The sequence below is a fragment of the Typopeltis vanoorti genome, chromosome 9 (assembly GCF_054136105.1).
Source record: "Typopeltis vanoorti isolate ZY-2024b chromosome 9, IOZ_Tvanoo_1.0, whole genome shotgun sequence".
NCBI lineage: Eukaryota > Metazoa > Arthropoda > Arachnida > Uropygi > Thelyphonidae > Typopeltis > Typopeltis vanoorti.
The window spans coordinates 120,350,941-120,362,762 of record NC_143557.1 but is presented as its reverse complement, the minus strand read 5'-3'; the positions used below and the strand labels follow the sequence as shown (position 1 = coordinate 120,362,762).

General features: G+C 35.4%; 1 protein-coding gene across 1 annotated transcript in view; it reads right to left on the bottom strand.

Moving 5' to 3' along the window:
• Window positions 1-2,217: 2,217 nt before the first annotated feature.
• The window catches only part of LOC150103475 (uncharacterized), a 384,849-nt gene continuing 375,244 nt past the window's right edge, over window positions 2,218-11,822 (bottom strand). The window contains exon 14 of the mRNA XM_090397834.1: window positions 2,218-2,428. Within this exon, the coding sequence (XP_090253960.1) occupies window positions 2,393-2,428 (36 nt within the window). The 3' untranslated portion in view covers window positions 2,218-2,392. The remainder of the gene's footprint in view (window positions 2,429-11,822) is intronic.

The window sequence follows — 11,822 nt, the reverse complement described above, 5'->3', positions numbered from 1 at the left end:
ATAGACAAGATAAGAAATGAAGAAATAAGAAAATAATTATCCACAACTAACATAAGAGAAGACATCACAAACTATAGAAAGAAACCAAAGGGACACCGATCAAGAAGAAGACCCCAGGAGGAGATGGGCAGAAGATTTTTTAAACCCTTGAAAACATTGCAGGCAAACAATTGCCTAATATGGAAAGCCAAGAAGAAGAAAATTATCTTCCCACTGCTGACAGGTGGTGAGGTACTGCAAAAAAAACCTGTTCTTTTGATCTGTTGTAAGTAATGGAATGTCCAACACATTACATAATCTGTTCCAAATACGCAGAGTAAGAGGGGCAGCTGTAGAATGTATGTTCTACTGTTTTTAATTGGTAACAGATATCACAGATCGGATCTCCGATGTTAAAGTACCTCCCTTTGATGGTAGTGACTGGAAAGCAGCTGTATGCAATTCCCTAAGCAAGATCCCTCCTGTTAGGGTATCCTTGGAACTTCAATAAATTATGAAACAAAGTATTGTTGTCAGTACCCAAATGTGGAAGTTCATGGTGAAAGAGATTAAAGATTTCTTTGTATACCAAATTTTACTATTTTTAATGGAAAGAATGTCAATGCCAAAGTGTTGTAGCAGTCTTAGAGTTAAGCACAGAGTGTTGTAGTATTCTGGAACAATCTCAGCTTTAGGAATGTTATAATCATTTACTCCAAACAGGGGAAGATGAAAACCCAGGTAGTACAGGAGAAGATCTGCATATGTGTGATTGGTCTGCAATATTTTATGGATTTTTGAAGCTGTATTGCTTAAATAGCAGAATTTTAAGACTGGAAGCCCAAATCCTCCATGCTTCTTTGATAGTTAAAGAACTTCCTTTCTAATTTCTTGGTATCGGCAGGACTATGCTCAGGTTTACTATATAATTGCTTTTCTTCAGCTTCTGTGATGTCTGTAATATTTATTATGTACAACTGAGAAGGAAAGATTATTGTTTTGAGTACTATGACTTTAGAAGAAAAGTAAAGTGACCCTATTTTCCAGTCTTCTAAGGTTTCAAAGTTCTTGTATATAAGTTCTTGAACTGGTGATATTGAGTAAGTGGAGAAGGAAATTCCAAGTATAATAATGGGTTCTTTCTCTCTTAGGGGTTAGTCCAAAAGGAATGCCTCCAAGATCCCATTTCCCCAAAACTTTTAATTTTGTCTTGTCTGCATTATAATCCACTGATCTTGCTGAATTTTTCCAAAATACCAAAAATGATATATATATATATGGAATCATTATCCTTCAAAGTGCCCACTATATCATTGGCATATGCTAATACCTCATTTTCCTTCATAGTTGAATGAACTGTTTGACCTTTATTGAGGTTTCATCAAGTGGGAGCCAAACACAGAAATGATACCAAGGTTGAAGTAATGCAGAATTCATATTTCCATATACAAGTAGTCAAAGGTGTTGCACCTAATTACTAAAATACTCTGGATTAGAGATAGTTGTTGAAAGTTTTTTCACTTGGTTATACTATAAATTAAAGAAGCCAAGAAATTAGAGAAACAAAAAAAAAATTAATTTATAGTATAACCAAGTGAAAAAACTTTCAACACTTATGCTTCTTGAACTCATTCACTCACAGCTGCTTCAGACAACCAATTCTATTCATTCATTGCTCTCCAAACAAAATATCTAGTCCTCAGGCTTTTGTTATGCAATTTTCAGGGATAAGGCTTTGTTGTCTTCCTTCTTGTTATGTATTGAAAAATTTCATTTGCATCAATCCTATAAAACTCCCTTTAGAAAATGTTTCTATCTATTCTCCCCCTTATTTTTAAATCTGCCAATCAATTTTTTGTAACCCACATATCTTCAAACTGTCCTCACTAGGAATATTCCACAGACCATCACCATCTAATCACGTGCCTTTGGATCCTCTCCAACACTTTGTCATCGCTAAGAAACCCAGGAAATCAAATAATCTGTGCACAATTATACTTGGCAATCCATAATAATTGAAAAATTAAGACAATTAATGCTTAAGATAAATTTCTGATTTATTTTGAAATGCATCTGAAGATGCTTCAATGACTATTCACTCAATTCTCTTTATCATTCTATTTCATTTATGATATTAAAAAAAATAAAAAAAACTTTTAATAAACATTTTCAAATATATTCATAACAAGTTTCTAAAAAAAAAAAAGTGTTGGATACCTGAAACAAATTAGCATACAGTTTCAATAATAAGTTTTAATGTTCAATGTTTTCACATAAAAGTTTCCTAACAATTATATTTTTAACATAAAATTTATAACAAGTTGTAACACTCATAAACATATTACAGATCTATTTATAAATAAAATTTTCAAGAGATAAGAGTTAAAAAGGAGCAGGAAGTAGAAACATGCTTCTAAATAGACACATGCTGTTCTGGATGTGATGATTTCTGCAGAAAAGGAAAAACAAAAGCAAAAAAAAAGTATAATAAATTTAATATTACTATTAACAAAAAATGAAAAATAAAAATTTTATTAAAGGCATACATATATACTGCAAAGAAAATAAATAAATAAATAAATAAATACAGGAGAGGGGGGGAAAGCAAGCACAGTAGGTATTTCCAACATATATATTTCATATAGTTAAATACTGTTATTCCAATGCAACATTAAAAAATAGATAGGAGCAAAGGAGTAACAAAACTAAATTTTCATAACACATATTTTCAGTGTAAAAACAAGTAAAAATAAAATAAAATGAGACTGTTTCAAAATTTAGACTATAATTAGCATGTGAGAAACAAAAAAGCAATGAGATTAATGGAAAAGTGACTCTAATATAGAAATTAAATGTATCAAGTGCAAAAAAAAAAAGTAATAATTGGAAGAGTGAGAAAGGGAGGGTAATTGAAAAATCATCACAGGATGCTTATTTGAGCAGGTGACCACAATATGATTGTGCTGTTAGCACATACTGAGACAAACATCTTCTCACAGAAAAAAGAAAGATAAGCTAATTTTTTATTTTTATTTTTTAAATTTAAGTGCAAAAATGCTGTTTAGTAACACTGATTTGTATGAATGAGTAAGTATGTTTTTTTTCATTATTAGAAGTGATGTTTGAACATTAAACATAAGCATATACACACATGCTTATGTTTAAGCATATGTGTATATGTTTAAACATATACACATGTGTATATGGAAGTAACAATGAGATCACTGCAGAAAGTAACTCATATGTCGAACAAATTAAGCATGACAGATTTTGGAGGTTATTTTGATTTCAGGAGTGAAGTACGTGTGCAAGGGAAGAGAGATGTCTCAGAATATGTCTATTGAAACAATAAAAGTAATGAGAAAATGTGGATTCATGGAAAGTGTGATAATGTAATACAATGTAACATTTTTATGAATAGGAAGGGAACAGTGGCACACAGAAGGTGAGGGATAGTGGAGGGCATAAGGTTGTGAGTGGCAGCATGCAGATTGGTAACCCAGAACTGGGTACAAGTTTTCTAAAGACAATAATATAATTGGATTTTCTGAAGACAACTGACAGAATACTGCAGGAGGGCTGTTATATAAAGTGGAATAGATAAAGATTAAAATTAGGTTGATGGGAATAAAAGAATAGCTGAAATGTGGGGCATCAGAAAGTAATATATTGTTTTAATTTTTAAATGACCATCCCATTCACAACAGATTGTGAACTTTTGGCAGATTAGTACTGTATGTATGGAAATATAATCTTGAAACCTTTCACTGGAGACCAAATGTAGTATTTTTTCAATACATTTCAGATCTCCAATATGGGAGAATACTGTCAAAGAGAATTCTGTATTCAACTTTTATTTCAGTGATTGAGGATGGTCTAAAGAATGGTATCCACTTTTTTATTATTATGATTCTAAACTGATATGTATAATAAGAAATGTTTCTAATATGAAACTGGTGCAGGAATATTTTAACTGCCTAGTACTATGGACAGGCAATACTGAGTGTTAGTTGAATGTTGTTAATGTAAGATTTGCATTTTGAAATGAAAAGACTATAGACTGAACAATACATTAATGGAAACCTGGTGTAGGTTGAATGAGAAGACACCTGGCAACAGGTGAACATGGGATAATGAAATTCACACACATTCCACTACTAAAGTTGTCAAGTCATCACAATCACTAACTGCAGTGTCAAAAAGAGCATTAACTAATGGATAAGGATATTACTGTTCCTTTTTATTAGAAGGCTTTGATAAAATTTCATCAGGACTACTGAATTTGAGTATGATCAGCAGAATTCAATTGGCATGAGGAGACAGTGGAGAAGGTTCAGATGCATGTAACTAAGATAATTATGAATCCAGGGAATGTTGATTATTATTACCAGAGACCTCCACTGAATTGGGGACTCATCAAGGGAGGCCATATTCACACTAGTTGCCATAATTTTTGTTGAATTCATTCACACCACCTGCACCTTGTCACCTCCAAAGGCAGGGTATTTTAATCATGAACTGTTCTATGAAAGAAAAATCTAGCTCTCACCTCTTTCTTGACTATATTCAATCTCAACTTTGACGAATGCCCTCTCATCCTCTCACAACCCTTTATGAAAGATTCCATCTACCGGTATCTTGGATAACCTTTTCAGAAGTTTGTAGGTTTCCATCACATCAACTCTCTTTCTTCTGTTTGATAATGTCTGCAGTCCACAAATTCTTGATCTTTTCATTCCATAGTTCCAATATCATATTTATCATTCTGCTTTGTGTCCTTTCTGCTGTATCTGCATCATCTTGGAACCCAGATATGCACATAACAGCAAAGGTGAAGTCATATCAAGGCTTTGTAAAGGGCTCAAATAACTTCTTTATTCTTACATGTCAATGTTCATTTCAGCATTGCAATTATTCTGAGTTGTATTTACAATCTTTGTTATATTGATCAGTTTCTTCTAGCATAATCCCACTGATATAATATGATACTGGCTATCTTATTACATCAAACTGCATAACTTCACATTTACTAACATTGAACTGACAGCCATTTTCATATATCCACAATTCTGGCCTATTCAAATCATTCTGCAAGCAGTACATGTCTCATATCAAATTCTCTCTGATCTCAATAATATTGTTGTTGTTCTTCATCAACTTTGATCAGTCCACTGATGGATGAAGGTCTCCTCCCAACTTTCTCCATTCCATTCTATTTTTGACTTTTCTCATCCATTGCATTCCAGCATTACTAACAATTTCATCTCACTATCTCTTCCTTGGTCTACTGCAATCCATAGGTCTCCATTCCACCAATAATTTAAGCCATCTTGTGTTGCTATATCTTGCAATGTGTCTGATCCATCTCCATTTTGAATGTATAATAATATTATTATTATTTATGGCATCTCGAAAGAGTGTGGAGACTCATCGTGGGAAACCAAAAACAACCATCCCTGAATTCATTCACCATCAGGGAACTCACAATTCTGGCAATTCATTCGCTAACTCACCACTCACACTCTTATGAAACTTCCACAGATGGCCCCTAGTTCTCTGACTATTTGTCATATACTGAAAATTTTCACTTGCATCAATTTTATAAAACCCCTTTAATATCTTAAAAGTTTCTACCATATCCTCTCTTTTCTACCTATCGACTAAACTTTGTAACCTACAAACCTTCAACCTATCCTCATAGGGAGTATTCCACACACCTGTTACCATCTTGGTCACTCATCTCTGAATCCTCTCAACTACTTCCTGGTTCCCAAGAAACCCAGGTGACCAAATCTGTGTGCAGTGGTCAGGATGTGCCTGAACCATAGTCTTATAAAGAGATAATAACTTCCTTATCTTTACTTGTTAGCATGTTTTTCAACCTCCAAGTATTTCATTGAGCTATTTTACCAACTCTTTTGCAATATGCCCTCTGAACTATAACTCTTTGTCCACCACCAAGTCCCCAGCCTCATCAATTTCCTGCAAATCAATACCATCCATATGATACACCATATGCAATCTTTCCACTTTGAAGTGCATAACCTTACATTTTGTAACATTAAATTGGCAATCATTATCCTTTATTATAAAATGTGAATAAGTTACTAAGATAAGACCTAACTTTTACAAAGCCATGCTGCCCACTAGTCCACGCGGTTAACCTGGTGGCTGTGCGCTTCGCAACCATATGCCTGGGGAAGGAGTGTCCTAAGTTCGATACCCGTCAGAGACGTGAGGAGCTGAAGGATCTTCCTCAGCCATAGCCAAGTTAGTCAGTCTTGGGCGTGCACAGTAGGGTTTTCCCCAGCTTATCCTGGTTTTTTTTTTTTATCCCGCAAAGCAGGCAAACCGGCCTTGAGAACTCAACACTACAGGACATAGGATACGCCGGGGCATAGGGCTGACCACCTTATCCTGTGAACGGTTTGAGGTCCAATGATTAATAAACCCTCTACACCGCAAGGTAAAAGAGGGAAAAGGAAGATGAGATGAGATGCTGCCCACTATACAGTATTGCATCCCTATTCACGCACTGCTGTATTTTACCTTTCACCAACTTTTCCAACACTTTAACAACCACTCCTGATATATTAATTGGTCTATAGTTTGCTATCTCTGTCTTGGAGCCACCGTTATGCAATGGTCCCATCTTACCCTGTTTCCACTCCTTTGGAACCCTGCCAGAGATGAGACAGACTGAACAACTTTGTCAGAGATAATACTTCTCTTGCTCAGTCAGGTAGTACATGGGCTGATATTCATCCAGTCCCACTGCTATGTTTACATTTGTATTTTTTAATATGCTGAAAACCTCCTGTTTATCTACCATGATCTTGATATGCATCTCTATAACATCAGCAACTGTAAATTATCACCTGGATGATACACCTTTGCAAAATGATCACTCAGAAACTCAGCTATTTCTTTTGGTTCAGTCACCTTCCTACCATGAGCATTGTTCAAAGTCATTTTATCACAGTCATTTTTTTCTCTCACTTCCTACATAACGAAAAAACTTTTTTGGGTTTACTTTGGCCTGTTTGGCTAATTCGCTCTCATAGTCTGATTCAGCCTGCCTTACCATACTAGTTGTCCTTCTTAATTGCACTTTGTACTGCTTGTGAGTATGCTGATCACTTTTTTCTTTATATTTCCTCTGCAATGTTTTCTTTCTGCCCTTAGGTATGTAATCTGATACTGCACCTCTTAAGCAATCTTTGACCATGCCATGCACTACTGATATTCTTTCCTTGAGCTTCTCAAACCATGGCACTGTTCCAAGATGATTCCTGAGTTTCTCATAATCATCAGCCTTATAACTGAACATAAACCCCTTCTTGAGAGAACTTAACATGTTTGGTAACTTTCCTGAACAAGACCTCATGGTCACTCTCCCCAATTAGGGGCAGTGTCTATTTTGGTTATTATGGATACATCTTCTGATGCTATTATCAGATCCAAGATCCTCAAACCTCTTGTCCCCTTTATAACATGTTTCATGTAATTATCCCTTAGAAACTGCATAAATTCCACTTCCATCTTGCTATACCCCTTCCTCCTTCCAACTGATGTTCCCATAGCTAAAGTTATTATTACACTTAGACCCCCACATGGAGTCAAAGACTCATCTAGGAGGCCCCTTTATCATACACACACACAGTTCATCATACTGCACCTTAAACACACTCAAATTCTCTGCAGACACCACAGTCTCAGACAAGGCATTCCAATCATTCGCAATTCTGCATTCAAGAAACCTAATTCTCACTCCCTTGTTCACACCCTCCTTATACAGCTTCCAGGGATGACCCCTTGTTCTCCGCTGATCTCCCACTAGTTTATGAAAAAATTCTTCAATATTGATCCTATAATAACCCCTTACTAACTTCTACGTCTCTAGCATATCACCCCTCTTCCTCCTATCCACCAGATAGGAGGAAGGGGGTGATATGATTCAGAGCCTAGTCAGATATGATTCAGGCCTAATCAGAGCCTAGACTCAGTAAATTGCATTTTCTCAACCTTTCCTCATATTCAACATTCTAGAGATCGGAAACTACCTTAGTCAGTTGCTTCTGGACCCTTTTCAACATCTCATTGTCCTTTTGAAAATCAGGTGACCAAATCTGTGCACAGTAGTCCATATGGCCTAATCAGAGCCTTATACAATGGAACAAGAATCTCCTTACTTCTACAAGTCAGTGTCCTCTGCATCATTCCCAGAATCCTATAAATTCTAGATTCTTATCCACCATCACTCCAAGATCACTTATTTCCTCCGCCTCCAGCAATATATCCCTACCAAACATAAATTCTACATCCCATTTTTGTTTCCTAAATTTTAAAAACTTACATTTTGCAACATTAAACTGGCATCCATTCTTCCATGCCCATTCACTTAATCTGTTCAAGTCTTCTTGTAAGGCCACAACTTGCCAATGCCCATCAAATAGCCAATCTCTAATCCAATGCACTAGTCTAGTATCCAACCCCAACCACTCTAGTTTGACTATTAACTTATCATGCAGTAATCTATCAAAAGCCTTTGTAAAATCTAAATATAGTACTGTGAATCCATCTCCTTTATTAAATGAGGCCATCACCTTATTGCAATAAGTAAGTAGATTACTAAAACATGACCTCCCTTTAAAAATTTATGTTGTAGATTTTAGCAAAATCTATGCTGTTTATCAAAGATAAACACCACTGTTGTCCACCAAATTCTGGATCCTGGTTCTCACCAGTCTCGTAACACTAACTACAACTACTGACACACAGACAGGCCTATAACTTGATGCTTGAGTTCTGTCACCTCCCTTACGAGGATGGTCTGAAAAGTTCTCAGCCTAACAATGAAAAAACAAATTTATAATTTCAACATAATCTCCCTTAAGACTAATACATTTATTCCAGAGCCATTATCCCGTCCATGTAGTGATTCTCAGCAAGATCTGCAACATACCCCTCTACAGCTGCAATCGCCTCTTGATTCGAAGAAAAACACTGACCAACGAGGAAGTGTTTTACTTTGGAGAAGAGAAAGAAGTCAGAGGGGACCAAATCTGGGAAATAGGGTGGATGTTACAATTCATAGTGCAGATTCCTTAATTTTCCCATTGCCAAAACACACCTTTGTTTGCAGATGTATTGTCCTGATGAAAGACGATTTTTTTTTTCTTCTGCAAACCGGGTCTTTTCTCATGAATTTTTTCATCTGGTCTGGTTAAAAGATCAGAATAATATTTTTTCTGATGAATAATAATAATAATAATATTAGCATCCAAAAACACCTTTCCTGCTGATGGAACCGACTTTGTCTTCTTTTGTGCTGAACAACTGGCTTCTGTTCTACTGTTTTGACTGTTGTTTGGATCCTAGTGTGTAATGGTGCAAGTCTCATCCACAGTAATAAATCGATGCACAAAATCAGTTTTATTCTTGTTAAAACGATCCAAGCACTGTTCAGAAATTTTCATGCGAGTGCGTTTTTGATCTGTGCAAAGCTTCTTCATTTGCAGTTCTTCATGCAAAGTATATCCTACATTCTTTTGAAATGCCTATAGTCTCAGCAGTTTCATGCACTTTGACTTGCTGTTCGAATACCATATCGTGTACTTGAACTTGTTACTGCACTTTTTGGACATCCTTCACATGGATCATCTTCAAGGCTGGTACGGCCACGTTTAAACTCGAAAGCCCATTTCTTAATTGTTGAAAACGAAGGAGAAGAGTGCCCATAAACTTTTATGAACTTTGAATGAATTTCTGTTGGCGTTAAACCTTCTTTTACAAAGAATTTTATAACCGCACAATACTCAATTTTATCCATTTCAAGGGATACAGACAACACTTTTGCTTCAGACAGCTGTATAAAACAAACTACTTGACAGAATGACTTGCAATTTCACATGGATGCTTATGACAGATGTACCAACTTAGAAAAAAAAATCTTGCTGATAGTGTTGCCATCTATGGTTGAGGCCGAGAACATTTCAGACCACCCTTGTATAATATCTGATAAGATTGGAATGTTGACAGATAACAGGCTAATCTGGAGAAAAATTGTTGATAGGAATTTAGTAATGATGTAACTTAATTATTCTCCATAATTCCTTTTTTCCTTATCACGTTTAATCTCTTCATTCATCCATTTTACACCTACATTATTTAACCTTCTGAACTTTTGGAATTCATTTAGACATTGCTTCAACTAGATAGTTCTTCAATATCCTCCCAGCTACGGTGATCTCTTTTCCAACTAACTCCTCATTCCATGCCACACCTGCAAGCTGTCTCCTGAGCTTCTCATAGTCACTAGCCTTGCAGTTCCACACATATACCCTTTCTTCACAGAAGTCCTTACACTGCTGGCGACCACCCATAATCACTTCATGGTCACTCTCACCAACTGGAAGGCGATTTGACACCTTATTGATAATAATCTTCTCTGATGAGTTGATCAAATCCAAGATCCTCAATCATCATGTTCCCTCTGTTACGTACTCCCTGAGCTAGCTGTCCCTCAATAACTCAAATTGATTTTCTTTATTTCCAAGCTATTGCATCATCCTAGTCTATATTGCCATAATTAAAATCACCCATAATGATTACCCTTTTCTTATTTGCTTGGCTAACTTGATTATGCATTTCACTTATGGTAGCATCTCTTTTCAATTATCTATGTTTTCTTAACAAATCCAAAGTTTCTTTTGAAATGTTGTTATTTCCTGTTTTGGAAATAATTATTCCACCTATTTCCGGAAGATATTAATTACAGTTTTGCATGCTTTTTGATTAATCTCATCTAGGTTTCCTCTTCTCCATTTTTGCGCCCTGAATTTATTTGAATGTTCTCTTTTAAAAAGCTTCATATCCGCTATTTTCAAGTTTAAAATTTTTTAGGTTTATTTCATTGAATTTCTGTTTGATTATTTACTAAAATAAAGAGCCAAAAGGTTTCAGTTCAGGCAATGCAAAATTATATAAATCAAGTGGATGTTAAATCCAGTGTTATTTTAAAGCTGAATGTAGAAACTATGAAAGTTTCATAGACAAGTTGACAAAAGAGCTTATGGCAATACACTTGCTGGCATTTACGAGTTGCCCTAGCATGGACCATATAGAAGACATGATTGCTGGCCCAAGTGTCCATATATTCACCTTTTATTGGTCAATTTTGATAAGGTTTCACTGGCCTGACAGCTGTTTCAAACTGTTTGGATCTCTTCAGAAACCAGGCAGAAATTTTAAGAGAGCAAAAACTCTCATTCAGTACGAAGGAACTCGAAGTGTCGGAGAGGTGTGTTTTTTGTAAGCAAACTCTCAGTCGGTGTGTACAATATTTACTAAAATAAAGAGCCATCCGTTTGATTAGTTTATTTCTTTCCCATTTTTTTATCAATTATAATTTTAGACCTTACCATTCTGTGATCACTACCAGTATTAAAATTATTTAAACCTGTTACACCATTTACAATATGTCTCCTATTTATTATTATAAAATCTATTTCAATAAAGGTCTGGCCATTTGGACTTTTCCATGTCATTTATGATGTTTTTAAAAAAAAAAAAAATTAAAGAATGAATTCATAATAAAGAGTCTGTTTTCTTCGGCAAATTCCAGCAGGCTTTCCCTTCTTTCCTTTCTCTTCCTCAATCCAAGCCTTCCCACTGAACTTAGGTTATTATTGTTTTCACCCCCCCCCCCCCCATTTAAGTTGCCCATGATTTTTTCTAGTCTGGCATAAAATTCTTTGACTTTTATGAGAAATTTGAAGTTGGGCATGCACTTGTACCATTTTAACTTTAATGTGATATATTTTATTTATAGATATTCCTAT